Genomic DNA, 22886 nt, shown 5'->3' with positions numbered 1-22886 from the left:
GTTTACATGATTTACTAATAAATATATTTTATAATCAATTAGTTTTACCCTATAAGCGCAAAATTTTCCTATATTATATAAATATTATTAAAAAATTAAAATAATATTATAATATTTCGAGAATTATATTATATAACATTTTTAATATTATGCCTCTTATAGAGTAGTTATATAAATTACATTATAAATTAAAATTTTATTGCAAAGAAAGAAAAAGAAACACCGATGTTTAAGAAACATTGATGTTGTACAGCTGATATTTCTCTACCATCGATAGCATGTTTCGAGATCATTGTTGTCGATGTTAAACATCAAGAGGTCATTCTTGTCAATGCACGTCCCTAATATGAGCCATAGTTTCCCATCCCTACACACATCTGATTTTGACCATTTTATTGTAATAAATTACTATTGTTACTCAAAATAATGTGTTGTATATTACTAACAAACACTTTTCTTTTAACTATAATACATTACTTAGATTTGCTTTCTCAAACCGAAGGACATTAATATGAAATTATGAAATGATCAAAAATTTACTTGTCTGCTCTTGAATTAGATTTTTCCTTTTTCTATTGTAATACTTGTTTAATTTAAATAAAACTTAAGGAGAAGTACTTATGTTATAAAAGAGATATTTTGCATTTTTTTTTTTTCCCATTGTTTCTTTTGCCACAAATACATAAACGGAACGCAATGCCAACTTACCTCTTGTGCCAACGAGACTCGGTCTCCCCTACTCCATGTATTTACATGATGATTATTTCGTTATATTTTCGTGGGACACAAGACTTCGTAATTAAATGTTCAAATGCAAGTGAGCGAGCTTCTCTTAGAGAGTCCAAAATTAAATTTTACCGCGCGGTTACCGTACATATTACATGAATCTATATGGTCTTCGCACATGGACTTAAGAGACTTTAAGCGTACATTGGCCGTTTCGTTGAAACAATTCTCGATGTACGAGTCCACGTAATCCGTGTTCCACGTCAGCTTGGTTAAGCCGGGATTGATCTTCCGGTCGAGCTGCCGAATTAATTCGCGAAACAGCGCACGTTCTGTCAGCGACAATGCTGAAAAATAGAAGTTTCGCTACGTTGCAAGAATATTTTGCTACCATCGCGTGTGACTGCAAATACGAAGAATGTCGCTTTTATCGCGCGCATTACGGGCATATACCCTGTTTGAATCGTGTCATCATGATATTTGCATAAGCACTTACATTTTAGCTGGGGGACTTTTTATTACAGCTTAGGAAAAATAAATTTAGCTGTTCTATATTCACTGTACACGTATATCCAGATGTAAGTTATAGAATGCAATGTCACACATATGAAATAATTTCCAAAATTTGTTAAGTTCTTCAATGAATCACGGTTGCATGCATTAAAAAAATTTGATTAATTGTAGAGATAACAAAAATAATTTTTTTAATTACATGTTGAATATTAACATATTTATTTTATATTTTCATAATTAAATATGATATATACTTGTCAAGGAAGTTTTTAAAAACAAACAGGTCTACAAAATTTAATTCTTTTGTTGTTTGAGAAAGAAGAATAGTTTTCCATAGTTTTTTTTTAATGTGTTGAATCTATAAATGAAACTGTTTCTATCACGTTAGACAAAAATGAGATTGAAACACGTGTTTTTGGAAAAATTCGTAGCTGATGAAACCGATCTGAGAAAGATTTCAAAAAGGTCTTAAATTAATAATTGGATATTTTACTTTAACATAAAAATATCAAATCTTCTACAGCCAGCGTCGAATCTCTGACGCTTTATTTTTAGAGATGAATTGTTGCACAGAGAGAGAGAGAGAGAGTATCATAAAACGATTGCCCTATACAGTTCCAGTGCGAAATACCATTGTAAATAGTAAAAATTTCAATAGTGAATTTAATACATGGGACTGAAGATGCTCCTTTGTAATAAAAATGGTTTTTTTTCATTTGTTTAAACAATTTTTGAAACACAACGATTTTTCAAAAAATTGACTCCGTAATTCTATTACAAAATAATTATATAAGTTGCGTCTATTATAAAACTTTTTACTAAATATAAAATTTTATGTAACTGCATAAAAATTTTATACACGGGAATTGCACAGAGCAATCGATACACTTGACATTGTGCGACTACATCCACTCCTAAAAATAAAACGCCAGAGATTCGATGCCATCTGTACAAGATTCGATATTTTTATATTAAAAAACAATATTAAAGCATTAATTTGAACTCTTTTCGAAATATTTTGCTCGTCGAATTCATTAGCTATGAATTTTAAAAAATATCCAAGAACGCATTTTTCAGGCGCTTCAACCTCATTTTTTTCAAAAATTTTTCTTACTATGATAAAATATTGTCACTTACGGAATCGACACATAAAAAATTATGGAAAACTATTATCCTATTCCAAATAGCAAAAATCATGCAGGTTTGTGTAACTGAGAAATATTATTTTTCTTATCTTTACATCATTGAATTTTATGATAAAATTGCTATCATGTTTAAAATAATTAAAATTTTATGCATTTATTAACATATCATTGCTCTTAACAAAAATTCTTATCATTAAGAGCAATAATTTTTTTTAGAAAGTGAAGAAGTAATATCTTCTTCTACAGAATGTATTTCATATGATAATTGAATATTGAAAGCAAACCTTCAATAATCTTGTTGTACGCCAACGTGACGGCGAGGACGCTTTCGCAGATAAAGCGTAACGTATCCCACTTGTCGTATATCTGTCGTATGTGCACGGGTATGTTGAATCTCAAGCTGATCCAATAGAAACACTCGCGATAGAGATTCAGAATATTAGGATCGATGTTACACTCCAGCAAGCCGGGTTTGCTGTCACTTCGTCGCATCAGACAGCGATCGAGTCGCGCGCGCGGGTTATCGCCAACATCGTGCAACCATTTTATGTGCAGTTCCTTCATGGAGTCCTCGATGGATCTGATCACGATATCTTCTTGATGATAAATCTCTTCGCTCATACCGCAATAGGGCATCCACTCGGCCTTCTCCAGCAGCTTTCGCATCGATAATAGACGGTCACCTTTCAAACGAAGATTCAACGCTCTACCGGCGTAGTACGGGGTGATCGACGAATATTCTTCCTTCTCATTCAGAACCTCCTGCTTTGTCCGTTGAATATCTTCGGCTAAGATCTGCCATACCTTGGAAATTATTAGTTTTAAATTTTACTGATTGCTCCAACAATTTAAAATATGACTTCAGTAATTTAGAAATCTCTAAAAAGATTTATTTAAAATTTGATTATTTAGGCAACATAACAATACAAACTGATAAAAAGATAAGTTTCACATATATAAATTTTTCAGTAAATTTTAAATTCTTTTTCTTGTATAGAATTATAAAAAGCTAATAAGATAATAAATTGTATACATAAAATGCTTTTGCAAATTTTCTTCATGCTTCTCGAGATGAAAAAAAATTATTTACTAATTAAATTAACAAATAAAAATAATTCAGAAAACAAGCTGACGTTTTTTATAATTTTGACATCTTAAGATGTCATTTTGATGTCAAATAATGTCAGCTTGTTTTCTGGGAAATTATTATATTGCTATTTCTTCATTTAAGTTTCTGTAATATCCTCAAAAGTTTATTTTTAAAATGAGACCATAAATGCATAATTAATTATATCTAAAAAATAATTTTTATTTACGAATTATTGAGTCCTTCTTACACTGCTATTTTTGCTATCAAATAGGAACTTTAAATTCTTGCGATTCAAGTAATTGTAGAAGCTCCGTAAATTCTCTATTCCTTCTTGAATATTATTAACGTTCATGAAGACTATGGCTATCAAGTTTTCGATCATTATCTCTAAGTCCTTCATTTCGGTACGAAATATGATCATATCATCATGCCACGTAGATTCGTGAACAGTGAAAATCTTGTATGAAATCGCTTCGATTTTACTCATAGAATCATAAAAGAGTCTTTCGATCTTTTGGCATACCCTTTCATGCTCTTCCCCATTTGTACCACTGAATTTAGGACTTAAAATTTGAGTGGTCTCATCCAATCTGCGTTGAAAAGTCATATTGTTACTTGCAGCTACTATTACGAAAATATTAATGTTTGTTTGAGCAAATTCCAACTCTGGAATAATCTAATATCTAATTACACTGGTCGACAATAATTTTATTAAATGAGTAATTTTGGTTGATTCTCTCTCTCTCTCTCTCTTTCTCTCTTATGTATTTTCTGATGCTGATTCTGAAAATAAGATTAGAGTTTATCTTATGAGCTTCAATTTCTTCTAACCGTCATATCTCTTTTTAAAAACTAAAAGCTTAAATATGTTGCTAACAACAGCTCATTGTATATCAATCTTATTATCATTGTGTATAAGGTTTTTTTTTAAATTAAAGTAATTTATTTTTCTTTGATAACTTTTATAATGAACAGCAAATGTTAATTATGTTAATTATTACAGCTATTAATTATGAATCACTTATTTATACATATAGTAGAAGGGATAAGTCGAAAAATTTTTTATTTTCTCGTAAATGCAGTAAACAGATTGTAAATCAGCTAAAGAAATATTATTAGAGACACTCTAATAGATCAATTTAATAAATGATTGAATTTTGACAACAAATGAATTATCGAAAAATATTAAAATTTACAAAATTTTTAAATGCATGTTACTCAAAAGCTCTGTCTTCCATAAATTTGACAAATAGATTTGAAATCAGGGAATAAAACACTATAAGATTCTTATTATATCAGTTTAACATAAGAAAAATAAAATTTTGTCGACCAACGTTATTTTTATCTATTATTATTCTATATATTCAAAGTTTTGTATAAAAAAGTTTAGTTAGATAAAACTAATTATAACTATGTAACATTTAACGGTATATTTTATAGAACAACAGTCCCATAAAAAAAGAAGTAAAATTATTACTTCACATTTATTCAACCGTAAAAAAAGGATAAAGTGGACTATTTTGTATACACCGCAGCAAATTAAAAAAAACGTTGTTTATAAATGAAAAACAAAAATAAAAGTTAAAAGATGAGGTAGTGTATGCAGTTTTATCGTTGGTTATATGCTGTGCAGTATTTGTAAAATACCTTGCAAAATCAATCATTGCTTGACAAATCTCGATCATATCTTGACACCTGCCGATGAAAACGTTGATGTAACGAAATATGCTCTTCGTGTCTAAGTCCCAGGAGTGGTGCGTGAGATTGATGTGAGCGCTCACGATCTAGAACAGAAAAGAATTTATTTTATTAAATATTAATAAATATACTAAATCGATCGATCAGTGATGCAAATTAAAATTTTGGTTTTAAGTGTTGACACTCAAATAAAATATATTTTGCTAAGTATTTGGATTCTATTCTAATAAAGATATAAAGTAGAAACTGATCAAAACGGAAGGTTTGTTGTGTCAATTCATGAACAGCGAAAATCTTGTGCAAATTCGTTTCGATTTTACTTTGTCAACAAAAGTCGAAAAAATGTTCGTAAAGACATTTTATTATTATTATCCACTTTTACACGAAGTATTACACAAAAAGTAAAAATGCGAAAAACCGGAAGGACTGAATACGCGCGTTAGCGATCCGTGAAATCCGCTATGTAACGCGATTGCACGGATTTCTGCACAAAAGTCTAAGAAGTCGTGTCACCTATCCCTTCGGGCACATGGCGTGCTAACCCCTAGCGCAACTCGAGAACAAGTAGTCGAGAGAGCCGTCGCGTCACATCGTTTCCCAATTCCCATCTCTATTCTGGCTTATCTACCCACGGGAAAAGCGTAAGTCGGTGTTATATTGCGATCTCAACTTAAAGCGAAAGCTCTTTTTCGCCACTTTGTACTTATAAGAAGCGTCCTTCGAGTCATGCATAGGCATTCCATCTCTCTCGCTAAGTTAATTCTATCAAGTGTTACCGCAAGTAATTATTTGTTTGACTTTAAATTCATAGAAAATTGCTGCCTCGCTTCGCGCTTTGAATTATCATATCTAATCACAATTACCACTAAAATCACTTTGTAACTTCCGTATTAACGGAGAAATTCATCCTCGGGTTGTCCAACAAGGACTCTAAGTAGCTAAAGTAGCCGTGCACACATAATTTAATGGGAGTTTAACTCACCTACTGGAAGGTGAATTTGCAGACAGCATAAAGCACTATGTTTTATACGCACATCATATATAAGGTCACAAAACGGCCTTTGAACTTACACGTACTTTACAAAGATGTACTTTTCCTTATTAATTATTAAAATAAATACGTGTACAAAATCTGAGAATACTTCTTCATCGTTATAATTATTACAGAAAGACTTATTAAATTACTTAAAGTTATAGTAAAATTCGGCTAAAAATATTTTTCCTTTTATGCAAAAATTCAAAGAGAAGTTTTAACTTAAATTGAACTTTGATAGCGTGTAATAATTAAAGCGTAAGGTATATAATAATTAAATGTTGAAAAGATATGTGACTTGCTGTACGCAGCGAGTAATTTATCTTACTTTACAATTTTATATAATATTACAATAAGCTAGAATATATGATATTTCATAAAATGTTTTATGTTTTTGCAAGAATATTTTTCAAGACTTATATGATGTTCTTATATTTTTACATGTAGAATATATACATTATATTCTTATATGTAAAATGTATTATTACAAGATGTTTTCAACGAGTCTTACTTTATGATAGAGAGTCTTATAATTCTCACACAGTTTGATACACTCGTCAAAGATCTTCATACTCTTTCTGGTTTTCCCCGCAAATACATCTGCCAGATTGATAAATCCTTTGCACATGACGACAATCTGGTTGCTGAGCGCGGTGAAGAGATTGCTTATCCTCTCGCGGGTATTGTAGAAAGGGGAATTCAGCCAAATCGTCCTGAAGAGATGCATCATTTTTGGCAGATATTGAGCCACGCTCGCAGGAGTTGTACAAGTCTTCAACTCGGCGAGAGTGTCCTCCAGAATGCTCAAGAACTCAATGTTCGATTTCGCTTCGACCATACCATGCTCGATCTCGTCCTTCAACATCAGGAACTGACGTATATAAGTGGACTGCGCAGCCAATAATATGTTGATAATAAGCTCCACCGTTTCTCTATGTAGTTGATAATTCAAACCGCAGAGATTGTCGTCTGGCGTAAAGAAAAAGAAGCATATATTTAAACAAATTAATACAGCAACGTCTGTGTACAATCTTCCCAAAATTTCTACACTTACAGAAAAACATGGCAACTATAAAAATGTCAACTATATATACAAATTTTATATGTAGAATTAATGTAATACATAGTTAAATAAATTATTTTAGTTTTATTAACAATAATAGTTTATTCAACTAAATACATTAATTTTATAAATGAAACTTGCATTGTTGTTACCTTTATATATACTATCCTTATGTCATTCCCTCTGAATATAGATTTAAATTCACAATTTGCTTATCTATAAATAAAATTCACATAAAACAAATACAATGTAAACGTGTAAAAATTTAACATTTATATACGAGTTATGAATATTGTGTGATCAAATGCTACAGATAATGTTAAGTTTCTTCTTAACTCTATGAGTTACAAAGAGGGATTCCATTAAAATGTCACATTAAAGGAAACTTTTGTTCCTCCTAAGAAATTTCCGGACATATATTATCGGGAAACGATTCTATCCTCTCTGTTTTCTTCTCGCAGCCACTACGTCTTTTCCTAGTAGTAAGCACTTACATCGATAAGTCCAGAAGTCATATTCGTCGTCGAGGCACAGTAACTCATGCGGGCTTGCTTGTTCCTGATCAGAGAGAGCTATTTTGATTTGGGTGTTCCAATAGGCCACCACACCCTCCAGCCTCTTCACCAACTCCTTATCGGCGCTACCCTCCTCCGTGGTGAACTCCCTACTCTCCAGAGGTACATATATCACGGTTAAGCCCAGCATTTTGTACGTGAGGTCCGTTAAATTGCACAAGAAGGTGTCCAGTTGGGTGCAGAAGTCCGCTTTCACACATGTGTTTGGTGCGATTAAGGAAAAGAAAATCCAGGAACGTGATACGACATCGGACCTCGTTATCGCTGTTCCCAATACTACTACTATTTTTTATACCGTTCAAGCTGTCCAGGCGTCTATCACATAGAATTGTAGTATGTATCCTCGCGATACGTCCGCTGATGGAGATTTATTGAGTTGAATTGTCCGCTGTATATCGAAAGTGATTGACTACACTACATCGTCATTGTCACATCAATTTACAACTGAAGCGTGCAGCTGTAAATCTTAGCGAATACAAAAATTGGAAAAAGAACATGATCGTTTTGCACTTGAAGTGAACCATATGTCAAACTTAATGATTAATGTAAAAAAAAAACATCATATCGCTTCCATACTTTAAAAGTGACATAACTCAAAGAATTGAATTTCTCTCAAAAAAAAGAAAAATTATTTTTTAAAGTGAGAGAAAATTTTTGACTAACCAAATAATAAGACAAAAAGAATATATTTTTAACTTATAATATCAAATGTTATTTCTATTATTTTCGTTTCACAGTCATTAAAAAATTACGTTTTTAATGATTTTTTAAAACTCCTTTTTTTACATATAATGATTTTGATAATTTTTTAATTATTTTTTAATTAAAATTAAATTCAAATTTAATGAGATAAGAATAATGTTCATTTAACTCATTCCTCGTAATAACTCGAAAACTCACGTTTTTAATATGTTAAATTTTAACTAAAGAAGCAATATCATCTATTTTTTTTATCTTTGCACAAAAAGGACGGTTTTGCTGAAGTAAAAATTTAGCTAAATCTAAAAATCATCTTATTGGACCATCAAAATAATTATATAGAACACTGAAGCTAGGATGTCAAAAGTTTTTGCAGCATTGCTCATCATACTTGAGTTTTCCACTTAATTATTATATTTTAATAGTTCAAATTATTTTCAGATCTGTATTTAGCTAAGTTTTTAGATATTTCAACGAAATCTCAGCAAAAATCGTTCTTTCCGTATGAAGTCTACGTGTTTTGTAAACTTCGTTAAAGCTATCACTAATTTATTGACATGTACGTTTTATAAGCATTGCGTTGATCTCGCATTAATCATCACGGCTATAAGAACAATAGTTTGAGGCATAATTCAAGAATGAATCCGCGATCGCTACGTATACATTTAGGAGGATAAAAAGCGCGACGCGTGAGCGGAGTTGTTGGGCGTCCTAATACAATTAGCAAAGAGACGCTTCGATCCAGTTAAAATCCGCTCAGGATCCATTAGAAAATAATGAAGTGGCTCCCGTACGAATGCAATGCAATCGTTTCTAACTCGACGGCGAAGTAATCCCGTTCGCGTACGTGGGCAAACATCGACGCTGGATTTACCAGCGGCGGTGAGTTGTGCAGTGCATTTAGCCGAAAATTATGGTAATAATAACTTTCGTGCAATTCCCAGGCGTCCCCACTTTCCCGTCCCGTCCCCCGCGGGACCAGGCCGGAACTTTGCGTCGTGCGTTGCGGTAACGGGATTGCAGCGCTAAAGTTGGAAATTCACTTGGTAATGTCATCACGTTAGATTGTTATGACCTTAAGCCGGAGCAACTATGGACGATCGCGATGATCGCCCTTGGCATTGTAAGACTGGCCCGTCGTGGCTCCTTTGTCACCGCTGTCGATTGAAACTACAGCCACTTATCGATCGTCTTTAGCGTATATGCGAGATTATTCGCTAGCAGTCGACACGATTGACCTAAATTACGACTAAACCATGAAATTTTTATTATCTATTACACCGGTTGATCAGAAACATTAGATATCAATTTTGTTAGAAAAAATAGATACAAAAATTTAAATAATCAATTAAAAACCTTGTAGTATTTAATCCTACATTACTCAATCAGTAGTTTTTTAATGTAAATTATTCGCACGAGATGTTTCTGACACCTCAATATTATACTTCAATTTTCATTGTTTTTTTTATAATTTACAAAATTAAATAAATATTAATAATATACATTTAATTTTATATATTCTTTACAAAGAAAGGATGGTTTTAATGAAGCATCTAAAACTGTACTAGTAACTAGATATAAATTTGAAAATAATTTTGTTGCCAGCAAAATGATTATAAAGAACGCTCAAATTGATTATTAGGTAGTCAAAGCTTTTTACAACATTATCGTCATGCTTAAATATCCTACATAATTATTAGTCCAACAAAATTATTTTCAAATCTGTATCTGTCTAAATTTTTAGATACTTCAGCAAAATGGTTCTTTCCAAGTAGATAAATACAAAATTTTTTAAATTGTTTTACAATTAAGAACGAATTTATAAAGCCAGGAAGGTCTTGGATACAAAGAATGAAAGGTTAAAGAAGAATTCAAGCGTTAATATGAAAGCAGTATAAATTTAGAGAATAGAACGTACTAATTACACATGTTATCCAGAGGAAAACAAGAAGACTAGAATTTACGCAATAAAATAGACTACGGCAGAATGTTCGAAAACTCAATTGGTTCGATTGGATTGAAATTGCTTCGCAAAAATCGATCATATATCAGAACAGATATATATCGGATTGAATCATGGATCCGAGCGAGAGATAAAACGCGTGATGTCTCTCTTGGGCGCCTTTCGCTGGTGAAGCTTTTTAAACGTACCTTTAAATCCGCGAAAAACTTTAAATCACCACCCACTACAAAATCAACTGGTCGCGAGCGTTTCGCGCGCGCGCAACGGGATTTGAAAGTTAAACAGAATTTACATTATACGGTGAAGTCCAACCTCAAGTGGGTCACTCGGGGAGTTGCCGAGAAGACCGACGGGATATCGTGTCTGGACCCAATTAAAGTTCTGTAACTCGCGATCTGTACACGTACATTATTTACTGAGATGAAATGAAAAAAAAAAGAGAAAGAGAAGCAAAAAATGAAGAAACTTCGCCAAATTTTCCTGTTGGCCTATCGTTATATAGTCAGTTCATTCGTTCTACGGATTCGTGCTGTTTGGCCCGATACCTCACGAAACTTTTCGCGTTAGTAACTCGAGTTAATTGGGTACTTTGATGGCAATGTGATAACAGAGACGGAGGGCAAAAGGATACTGTCGGGCCAGGTTTCGATTGCGAAGAAGATCGGTGCGAACATGTTCTGGATGATGCCTAGTATATAGCTCTCCACCTTGTCGTTCATCGACCCGAAGAGAATGCGTTCGCGAAAGTTCTCCGGGTAGAGAATCTCGTTGGGCTGTCTCACGAAGTAGGTTAGCTCGTGCACAGGCACCGTAGGAAATGAAAATTCTGTGGTCAGACTGCCGTTCACGTGATAAATGCAGAGGACCGGAATGCTCGGTTCGTGGAAGAACTCGCGAATGTCCATGTCACATTTCCACGTCCAATCGTCGTCCGTCAGACCGCTCAGAGTCGTCATATCCTTAACACACTGAACCTGAGAAAAGGCATCGAATTTTTATGAATACTTACTTCTAATCCGAACTAATAAATCAATTTTTATTTTTCAATGACATCGTATATTATTTCTAGAAGTAGTACAGTATGCGCCAAAAAAATGCGACTCTCATAACTAACACTTAAGTTGTCAGTTTAATTAAATAAAGTGAGTGGAGACGGGGGCAAATTTGATTATATCACAAATATTTTGTCCTTCTACCAAATATTTATTCGATATGATTTCCTTTAATTGCAATCACTGCGTTACTGTGTCACACTCAGCAGACATAATAGTGATTAAAAGAGAGTCGCATTTTTTTTAGCGCATACTGTATATTATCTCAATGTAGAATGTAATTGAAATTTTAAAGTAATTATTTGAATGTAATTATTTGCTTGTAACTGATATAATTAAAGGATACTGTATTTATGCACATGTCCTTATGGAATAAATATTAGAATAAATACTATATATATATAAAAGTTAAATCATTAACTATATCTTTTCGAACGTACATGGAAAGAATAATCTTGCTAAAATTATTTACAGATCTAAAAATAATTTTTGTTAGAGAGATCATCAAAATAATGAAAGTTTTTTTAATTTAAACATAACGAACAATGCTGCAAAATTTTTAAGCATTTTAGCAACTAGCTTAAGCGTTCTATATAATTATTTTGATAGCTCAACGAAATCATTTTTAGATCTATATTTACCTAAATTTTTTAGTATTTCTGCGGCAAAATCGTTCTTTCCGTATATAAACTGTAATTCAATCTTAAAATTACATATCATAGTTTGTTTGAAATAATTTTAGATTGTTAATCTAAGAAAAATACTCAAACTTACCAATTCATCTAATTCATTCGCCTCATATATAGGACGTAGCACCTCTTTTTTATCTGCAACAATATTCATCCCGTTCGATAATCTCTATCGTAGATCGCAAGATGATGCCGCGGTTGCACAGCGAGATTCTATCTCTCTGTGCATTTGACGACATTTATTGTTGGAAAGGCGATCTCGTAACTAATATAAAGGGCATTGGACAGAGGAAACAAATTCTAAAGGACGCGTTGGCCGTTCGTTAGTCGTCAATTGGAACGGCGCAATGTGCCCTCCTAAATTCGCCATCCCGGTTAAATAGAAGACATTCGTTTCAAGAGGATCTCTCATTCGTCCCTATCATTCCTCAGGCCTTCTCCACGTCTCAGTTCCATCGCTAGGCCATCGCCGCCACCCATGTCTTTACTCTTGACAATCTAATAGGAACTATAAATCGCGAGTAGCTAATAAATCGAAGGAAGAGGAAACACGTCGCGTCGCGATCGAGATGCTACCGTAGGCCACGTTGGGGCAATTTATCCCGCTATGATGGCGAACATTATGCAGATACGACGATGTCTTCTTTGGCGACTTGCAACGACTTATCGGTCTCAGATATATATTTCTCTCAAAAATCGTTGTTCTTAAAAAAATTATTAGAATTATTTAGCATGAAATAGGGAGATAAGTTGTGGATATATTTATGCCAAATTTTAGGATTTAAGTTAATAATGAAAAATAATGGACAACATTGAAGGGACGATTCTGTTGAAGTCCCTAAAAATTTAGCTAGATCTGAAAATTTTGTTGGAATCGTCAAAATCATTTTGTAAAATGTTCAAACTAGTTACTAGAATGTCCAAACTTTTTATAGCATTACTCATCGTGCTTGAGATTCTTACGTAATTATTTTGATGATTCAATAAAATTATTTTCAAATCTATATCTACATATAACTAAATTTTTAGATACTCCAGCAAAATCAATCTTTCTGTAGCAAAATCAATCTTTCACCCAAGCAGAACAACAAGTTACTATAACGTAAAAATAACGTTAAAATGAATGGTAACTGATTGAAAAATAACTTTTAGTAATTATTTAGGAGCCACTCTGATGTCATTTTAACATCATGATGACTTGTGTTCTGCTTGTTATTCATAACTTCTTCATTATTTTAATATTAAAATAATTGTTTATCTCACAGACGTGTCATTTAGAATTACTATACAAGGAAAATATAAATCCAATTTATATAAATCTCAAATATTATAAATACCAGATATTTTCTAAGACGAATATACTTAAAATATGAATATATAAGGACAATAAAGGGCTATTTCTCATCTTTTTAAATGCACTGTCAAAGTGTACAGTTACTTTGTCGCATGAATAATTAAAATCATCCGACTCTGTGAATTAATGTGAGATCAGACAAAGCATTTTACCGCAGCTAACTCGTGATGAAATCGCCGTCCTCGATCATACGTAACGTTAATTGTTTGCGGATTAAGGGTTTGTAGATCCTACCGTGTTTGAATAGGAAGAATTGTGAGTAATAACGTTAGTTTGCGTCAGGGCAGATAGATGCAGGCAGCTCGCATATAGATTATCGGTTTATCCAGTTTACCTACTTTTGAATCGTGCAAGTACCATGAGAACTCGTGAGAGGACGAATTAGGTTCATCTTCCAACACACGGCGGGTACGATTGAGGTCGAAGGGTAAATTACCATAATCCTGGAGACAAATTAGGAACCTGCAACAGCGCGGAACCTGCGAATGACCGATTAATCGTTGCAAGTGGCCGGCTTATGTATGATATGTCATAATTATTGAAATTGTTGAAATTGAAATGAAAATTGGCTCATTAATATCAAGTATTCTTGATGCATAATCATACATCTGTTACATCTGTTTCGTCTTTAAAGTTATCACGGAATTTATGGTTACCAAATGCACTCGTGGGAGCATACAAAACAGCCATTGTAATTGCAAATTGGACGCGGCCATCGTCGAATCCGTGTCGAAATTTGAATGTGCGTCCCTGTCGAGCGACTTGCTTCAAATTAGCCGCATTATGGCTAACGTGGTCGTTATTATTGCTGCCTTGTTAATATTTGCAGAAGTATCGAGGAAATTATGTCCGCTGTAATGACTGGTGCAAACTAGAAAATGAATTAAATAAGCCAATCCTGCTTAATTAATCAGCGCCGCGCTGTATAATGAAGTATTCAAAAATGTATCAGTTGCATGTATCAATCGCAGATATCGCGCACAGAGCGGTAATGGAATAAACATGTCGCGATTTGTGGAAATTGGAAATTGAGGTATTTGGAAAAGATGGAGGTCGAAATAAAAAAGCGGGTAACAAACAGATCGAGTTGAGAATTGTGAAAAACGAAAGTATTTAATATTCCTTTCACGAAAGTGTGTTGCTTGTTCCGTAATCGATTTTGCGGTATCTTCGGATTTAACGGCGGAATTGGAGTGCGCGATGAGGTCGTACGAGACAGAGGTTGAAAACGACGGGCCCGAAAGTGTCGAAAATAGGACAGGCGGAGCGAAGAAGCGAAGTCGGGAAAGGAGCGGAAAATCGAGAAAGTTGAAACGGAGAAGTGGGTGCGTTTAATATTTTTCTCGTAAATCTTACCGAGCCTTTCCGCTTCATCGCTGGACTCGGCGTCCAAGTACTCTCGGCGTGGGTCCGGGGGCGGCTTATCTTTAACTTTATTTCTCCGTCTTTGCATTTTATTGACGGGGTGGCCTGCCGGCGTCGTCACCTCTCTCACACGAGTCTGTGCAGCTGATTTATGCGCCCGGTCCGACTGTTACGGCAGCGAATCTTTCAGCGTTTTCGCCGTAGATATCCTGAAGCACCACCGCGAAGTTGCCCGTGAGCAAGAGGAGTGGTCTCGGCAGTAGATCGGCTTTTGGAGACCGATCGTTCGTTGTCGAAGGGGTTCTCAATATCTCGAAAAAAGTATCGTCTTCAGTCGCTGTTTAAATTATTAGATATAGACTATATACAAAAATGATTGGTAGTATATAGAATATTTGTAAAATATTTTCACCATTTCTCTGTGAATAATCATTGTAAAATTTTGTTTTTGATTTAATAACTTAAATTAAAAAATGTTAATAAATTTAATTTAATTTAATAATCTGTACCAATTCATTTTGTCAAGAATGATGTTTTATACAAGATATCGCATTATTAATCCAGGCCTAATCACCCAATTTTTTTTAAGTAAACGACCTACTTTATTTTTATATTCCAATTAATATCATCATTATTAATAACATAAGTCCGTATTCAGAATGCTTATTATGATGTTAGTGCGCATTTAGCACATACGTACTTCACACGTTACATATATTATAAAATTTCAGAAATAAAAGTACGCATTTATCATATAAAAGCATCAGTACGGAACATATTGTACATTATTAATAATTTTCCAATTAATTAATATTTGAGAAAATTATGAATATAGATTTAATTAAAATTTTCTGAAAAAACAATAAAAACCAGATATTAAACGGCATAAGCACGATTAAGTAGTTTATTATGACATTATTTCTAAAAAAATTAAGATTTTAATTAATATATCATTTTTTGTTGCGGATTTCTTATGGAATTGCATATATAAAGGTTCATAAAGAAGAGTTTTTAGAATAGAAGGAAGATATATTAAACAATACTTATATGTATAAAACAAAATTTTACAGAGTTCACATTTTTTTGCTGTTAGATAGAAACAAGTGACAATTAATTTCACATATTTTTTGTGCTTATTTAACTTCTTAATATATTTAAATTTTAAATATACATATTTATAAACATATACATTTATCTCTATTATTATTATTATGTATAAGTTATCTCTTCCAATAAATTGAAGCTTTGCAGAGCTAATGAAAACTTTCCACCTCGTTGCACACATTACACGTTCTGGTGAGCAAATCGCAAAACTTCAGTTTATTAGGTTCATTGTGGCCGTTTATTCGTTAAAATTACGTGCATTACCTCATTTCGAAGTAGCTGCCTCATTTGCAATCATATGCATTTTGTACGTGAATAATTATTGCACTTGTTATAAGACGTATTAATACGGGATGATCTCTTTTAATAATGAAAATCGACTTTTGTTATCCTCGATGTCAAGATCGATTTCAGAAACATGAAAGTAGGTAGTAAAACATAAAATTAAAATAGCTTTAATTAGAAAAAAGTGCAATTTGCAGGAAATAATATTATCATTATTATATGGCGTTTAGTTTGAACATTCGATACATAAAATTTAAATATTAATATTATTATACATATCACATATTTTAGAGATTTTTAGATATTAGATATTAGATTTAGATTTAGATATTAGATTGTTAATGAAAGAAAGTATCATACTGCATCTATTCATGAATTATGATTTGTTGATAAGTTATATGAATAGAAACATATTCGCTATAATTATTAATATTGCTAATTGCAATTTTTAATAAAATTGTTGACTTTTAAATAAATGCATTTCTAAAATTCGATATTATTATCTATGTTTCTTTCATTCAACTTAATTGTTATCTATCATCCGGTTTCTTTCAGCATTTACATATTTATTGTTATTTCAAAAGTCAATAATAAATTTTATTTGCAAATAAAGCAAAAACGTTTGTAGTTGGCGAATATAAAAGAAAGAGGCCAGTATATTATATTGACGCTTTCGATTTTCTACTTCATTACGTATTTTAATATCACGTAAGATTTTCTTTGTTTCATTTCATAACATTGAAAATGAAAAATGAATTAAAAAGGTCAGAAATATAATTTCTGCATACAATAATAAAATGTTTTTAATGTCGCTATAAATATAAATGTGGAGTATTTCGTAATTTTTTTTTTTAAACAAAATCATGAACAATACTAGAGTAGTAATATAAAATATCATATATTAAATTGACAATATTTAATAATATTAATTCTATACCATTTTTAACTCTTCATGGTCACACTTCTAAAAAGCCACACTATGGTTACTCTGAGTGAAAATGACCTGAACTCATCTTTAAAGTGTTACCAAATCGACAATATTATTATAGTTGCAATAATTAAAAAAAAATACAGTATATAATTTTATTCTTTAAGAAAATGGAATAGTGGCGTTTTTGTGAAAAATTTAATGTTAACACTAAAAATCGTAAACATATATTAGAATTTAGCGTAAAAGACGACGTTCGAGTTATTTTGACCCAGTGTAACCATAAAGGGTTAATCGTTTTTCCTAAAATTTAAAGTTTAAATGTGCATCAGCTTTATTTTTTGAATAAACAAAAAATTCGCGTTTGTGTTTCTCGTTTATGTTTTAGTGTTTTTACTATATTTCAACTATAACTCTTTAACGAAGTGATGACATGTTACTGTGTGCACATGAAAATAATCATAAAACATCGATTCAAATCACAAAGGCCGCGTGTATCGGCGAAATATCCTGACTTGGCTGTATGAGTCGTGTTCACTGGTACGTGATTCTGCGTAGGGCATAGAGCGTCCATCGCAGATATCCGGTTAGATCGACGGACACGAGCGAAAGGAGAAATTGCACAGGTTGGTTATGGAGGGGGCAGGTCGATGGAACGAGATTAAAAGAGGCGAAGCTACAAGATTAAAAGGCAAAGCGGGACCTACTCCGAATTGAACGGCGTCGGTTGGCTGCTCGCGGAGACATTTATATTCCCGGGAAATCGTTATTGACCGATCAGAGAACCCGAATGGCTTTGTCGCGCCGATTCTCCCTTTCTTTATTTCGTGCACCCTTTCTCTGGGAAAGAACGAGATAGCGCGTGAAAATCGACATCTGTCCTGCCAAGGGTTTTTGTCGCAATATCCTTGCGCACACTCGCTACGAATCGCAATCAAAAAGCGTAACCGTTATTCAATCATACATATTTCGTGAAATAAATCGATAATATTCTACAGTTTTTCCACATGATATCTTTTAACGTGCAACATATAAGAAAGTAAAAAGAAGATTTAATTAATTCTACAAGTAATACAAGTTATATAGACTCAGCCACACTTAGAATGCAATTTTAATTATAAATAAAAGCATGGGTCAATATTTTCGAAATTAGACGAGAGATTCACAATAGGAAACATTTCGGGTTCTTCGTCACAATTTTCGCCAATAGCTTAGCAGTAGTAATAGCTGTCTGAAGTTCTGTTAGAAATATGGTCCAAAACGCCAAAACATACCTATAGACCATGCAGACCGGAAAACGGAAATTGAAGTAGAACAGTTTTGAGACGAGTTTTGCCAGGAAGAACTAGTTATGAAACACGGTACATTGGAGTTAGCGTGGATCGAGGACTTACGTAAAACTTAATCGAATAAAACAAATACATATTTAAATGTGTTTGCTGGTAAAACGTTTTAACAAGATTATTATATTGCAATTTTTGTATTTAAACAGTATTTAATTTTTATATTTAAACAATATTAAAATATAGGAAAATTTAGTTGAAAAATTAAATTTGTTAAAACATTTTTATAATTTTATTGTTTTTTATAGTTTTGCATTTTTTAAAGTAATTTTGTTAAAGATTTGTGTCTCTTTATTGATCGCAATTGGTTTAATAATATTGCTATTATAGTAAAAATGATAATTTTAGAAACTTTCAACTGAATTATAATTATAATTATAATAATAACTTTTTGAAAATTAATATTAACTCATTCTTTATACTTTTCAAATAGCATTTATTTTTCAATAGCATTTCTTTTGTTTTATTTAAAATTATTTGTAATTAATATTTGGAATAAATTATTAATTTATAAAAGCTTTCGTGAATTTGATGCGTATGTGTCTTTATTTGCATCAAATAATATGGAATAATATGTGGAACACAGTTTGATTTATTATAATTGCTTACAGTCTGTAGTATTTGTGATATAGGAATAAGAGGATATCGATTTCTGGCAGTTATACATAACATGAAAGTTAGGCGTGGATGCAATTGGACCGATGTAATAGGTTTGTCTGTTTAAATTATAGAAGATAAAGTTGCGGGTTGAGTATCTCATACATACAGATAAATTGTATTCTTCCCATTAACTCGGTCTGCGGCACATGAAAAATAATTAAAAAGCATTCCCGACAAAGTGTATCTCCGTTATTGTTTGGCGAATTAATTAACATCCCGATATTTCTACTTCAAAACGAAACTAGGTCGAATATCGAAGTAAAAGCAACCATAGTTATCGTATATATGCATGCTAATTGAACGACGAACAATTTAGAATGGTACGGTATATGGCAGAATGCTTCTAGTTGATTGCGATCGCAAATACTCTTTATCAAATTTCTTCATAAGCGAGAACATCTTTAACATTTCTTGTCATCGTGATGAACGTTTTACGAAAAAATTAATTTAGATCCTCCAAATGCACTTAAATAATAAAAAATAATTTTATTTACCATTCAAGTATCAAATTTATCTATGAAAAAGTTTAGTTCTACAATTTTAAACACATAATTACATTAAACTAAACTAAAATAATTAAATTTATGTATCAATAGGATACATTTATATAATGCTGATGTCAAGTCCGTTAATATTGTTATGTAAAAATATATATTTAATTAAAGTTATATTGCAAGATAATAGAGGAAGGAAGGGAAGAGGTTATAGAATACTACTTTGTTTTATTGAAATAACTGAAAATTGAAATATATATATATAACTGAAATAACAGATATTCATGTGACATAACTGCTTTTAGTACAAGTTTGCTTTATATTTCAGAAACGGTTGAGCTTTCGACTTATGTTTACTAAGGCTTTCTTACTCACAAGGGAAGTTTCACAACTGTCCGGAACCGATTTGATTCTCCATGAAATATGTTGTTAAACACGAAAATCTAAAAGACACGTATTTTTTTATACGTGCACTAATTCATGTTTAAGGAGTGAAACATCCCTTTGAAAAAAAAAACGGTATTTCTATTTCGAGCCGAATAGCGTCGGAAGTATAAAAGATGAAAAAAAATTTTTTAAACAAAAGTTGTACGGTTTCAAGAGTACTTCAATGCTGTGAAGAAACAAATTTTTTTTAATATTTTGTTAACAATTGTTAAACAAATTGGTTCCGGACAGTTGTGAAACTTCCCTTGTCAGTATGGTGGTGTGTACTATCTATCATATAAATGTTGAATGGTATTTTTTATCATCCTGTATTTAAAGTGTATTAAAATTGATTATTGCTGGAACATAAGTCGAAAACTTAACCGTTTCTAAGATATAAACAATTTTGTAGTTGGTTGCTAAAATATCAAAACTTTTTGCAACGTTGCTGATCATATGCTCGAGTATTTTAGAATGATTTTGGTTCAATAAAATTATTTTCAGATTTGTATATCTAACCAAATTTTTTAAATTTTAAATATTTCAACAAAGCTATTTTTCCATGTATTTCTTCAAAAGAAATCAAAAAGTTTATGTATATATATAAGTTTCCCGTCGGGCGACAAATAACACGCTACATCGATAATGAGAAATTTATTGAAGTGCGAAAAAGCGTGCTATCGTGCTTGTCGATACATTTTGTGTTATCGCGGTTTTATATCGTGTACATTCTCCGACGGCACTTACAGCAATACCAGCGCACCGCCTCGCACGGGATTTCGAATTTCGATTTAGCGTACTTCCGTGAAAGAGCGAGTAATAGGTGTGCCTACGTACCGTGGCAAACCTCGCAGGTCCACGGTTGTTTGTCGACGAGCGGTGGCGTTCTCGCGAACGCTTTTCTTCAGCAATCGATTGCTCGCCGGACGAGCGCGAGAGATTTTCTCGAGTGCTTTCGCTGTCTCGTGCACGTTTGGGCTCTGGCGTCGGTTCGATCAGACACGAAAGGGGAACTAACTGCTTTTTCTCGCTCGTACGCGCGCGTCCGTGCTCTGATGAAAAGCCGATTTAATCGTTCGCATCCCGCCCCGCGAACCTGCTCTCTGAAAAATTACTACTCGAATAACGGGCAACGTTTAAAAGGCGAATAAAATTGTTAATTTGTTAAAAAAGGTTGTTAATCTTTATATGAGTAATAAATTGTTAATCCTTATATTGGTAAAAGATTATTAATCTTTATATCACGTAGCAATCAATATTCTATAAACTATCTGATTTATATGTTTCTATAACTAACTATTTTTAAATAACAAATAAGTAAAGTAATATTGGAAACGATTTATGATTGATTTTATTGTTAATAAATAAGTTACATTTCTTGTTGTGTGTGATAACATTTAAAAAGCAAAGTTTATTTAAATAATAACATAATAATACATTATTATCTTCTATTGCATCCTTTTGCTTATTATTTATAATATTCGCTTAATATTCGTAGTATGCACGATTTACGAAGACAATACTGCTACATGCTCAAAAAACTGTCAGATGATCTGTCACGCGCTCCATTTCGCATATTTAATACTATAAGTTGAAATAAGGTAAAACGTATCATATACAAGCATAACTATCCATCATACAGGCTGTCGCGTATCATTTGATAGATCGTTTACTGAATATCTTTCAGGGATAATATTCCTTAAATGCAAAGAAGGTTGACTCAGTTCCAATAAATTCATCCATGGATGTATGCAACTGTTATTGCCATGCATAGTACCTGATAATAAAATCCAATAGGATATTTCGTTTAATTGTCTAATTCTACAGAACGTTATTGGAGACAGAATTGTGTGCACTAGAAATGCATGATAGAATTAATTAGAATCCAAAATTTAGAATTAAATTTATCACCCCTATAGTTTTACACACAAATACATGTAATGCAGAACTACAAATAATTTATTCTTTACAGTGTTTTAAAATACTTATTAGTATTAATGTTATTACATTGTCAATTTAATTTGTGATATTATGTACTCCAGCTTCAGTTTTAGACCGTTTTAAGACTGACAAATAATCAACGCGTAGTTTGTTCAAATTAAAAATTATTAAGACTTACGTAAAATTATTCGGTACCAAAACTCTATTTGATCGAGTGTGACGTTCTTCACTTATTTGTGTTGATTATTTCTTGGTTTATTTTTCACACGTTATTGAAAATTACTTATATTTTGTAAAAAAACACGAATTGCTTTTTTTATAAAATAATATGTAACATTTTCCACATCTTAAGATGTTTGTATTATTCGTTATATTTCGTACCGATATTTTTCTCTCGATCTGATAGAAGGAAAATTTCGTGGGACGTCAAAAAAATGTTTTCCGTTACGTTACGAACGTGACGAGCACTTTTTTCTGCCTGACGTGTGTCAAAATTTCTCTTATGACCGCGGAAAGATATTTTCCCGGAGATGTTAAGCCAGTAATGTGCCGGACGGTGCATAAAGCACATCGTTTTATGCCACGTTGAAAGTGCCTGCGCCACGGGGTTGATACGGTAACGAAGGTGGAAAGACCGAAAGAACTTTGCGATCGTAGGAAATTGTGCCTGTGTAGAAAAGTTTGCACGCTGCCACGCCGGCGTCACGCGTAAATTCGCCATTATTGAATTCGACGGTGAA

The 22886-nt window shown here is 32.5% G+C and overlaps 2 protein-coding genes across 2 annotated transcripts in view; both read right to left on the bottom strand.

Moving 5' to 3' along the window:
- The window catches only part of kl-2 (dynein heavy chain 2, axonemal kl-2), a 53141-nt gene extending 45106 nt beyond the window's left edge, over window positions 1-8035 (bottom strand). The window contains exons 1-6 of the mRNA XM_018461023.1: window positions 7763-8035; window positions 6717-7174; window positions 5122-5258; window positions 3722-4064; window positions 2669-3188; window positions 937-1073 (exon numbers count right to left, since the gene is read on the bottom strand). Coding sequence (XP_018316525.1) covers window positions 937-1073; window positions 2669-3188; window positions 3722-4064; window positions 5122-5258; window positions 6717-7174; window positions 7763-7973 — 1806 coding nt within the window. The 5' untranslated portion in view covers window positions 7974-8035. The remainder of the gene's footprint in view (window positions 1-936; window positions 1074-2668; window positions 3189-3721; window positions 4065-5121; window positions 5259-6716; window positions 7175-7762) is intronic.
- Window positions 8036-11068: 3033 nt separating this feature from the next.
- Window positions 11069-15192, bottom strand: LOC108730831 (uncharacterized). The gene is made up of 4 exons (XM_018460758.1): window positions 14957-15192; window positions 13939-14114; window positions 12332-12415; window positions 11069-11479 (listed from the first exon to the last, which is right to left on the bottom strand). The coding sequence occupies exons 1-4, from the start codon at window positions 15051-15053 to the stop codon at window positions 11069-11071; spliced, it is 768 nt and encodes a 255-aa protein (XP_018316260.1). The 5' UTR covers window positions 15054-15192.
- Between the last annotated feature and the right edge of the window lie 7694 nt (window positions 15193-22886).

Source organism: Mycetomoellerius zeteki, unplaced genomic scaffold, assembly GCF_001594055.1.
Source record: "Mycetomoellerius zeteki isolate Tzet28-1 unplaced genomic scaffold, Tzet1.0 scaffold98, whole genome shotgun sequence".
NCBI lineage: Eukaryota > Metazoa > Arthropoda > Insecta > Hymenoptera > Formicidae > Mycetomoellerius > Mycetomoellerius zeteki.
This window is presented reverse-complemented; position numbering and strand designations above follow the sequence as displayed.

Coding starts and splice junctions, on each gene's coding strand:
- LOC108730831 (XM_018460758.1), bottom strand. CDS start 15,053: ATGCAAAGACGGAGAAATAAAGTTAAAGATAAGCCGCCCCCGGACCCA. Junction 12,416..13,938: donor GGTACTTGCACGATTCAAAA/GTAGGTAAACTG, acceptor GATCTACGATAG/AGATTATCGAACGGGATGAA. Junction 11,480..12,331: donor CGAATGAATTAGATGAATTG/GTAAGTTTGAGT, acceptor GCCTTTTCTCAG/GTTCAGTGTGTTAAGGATAT.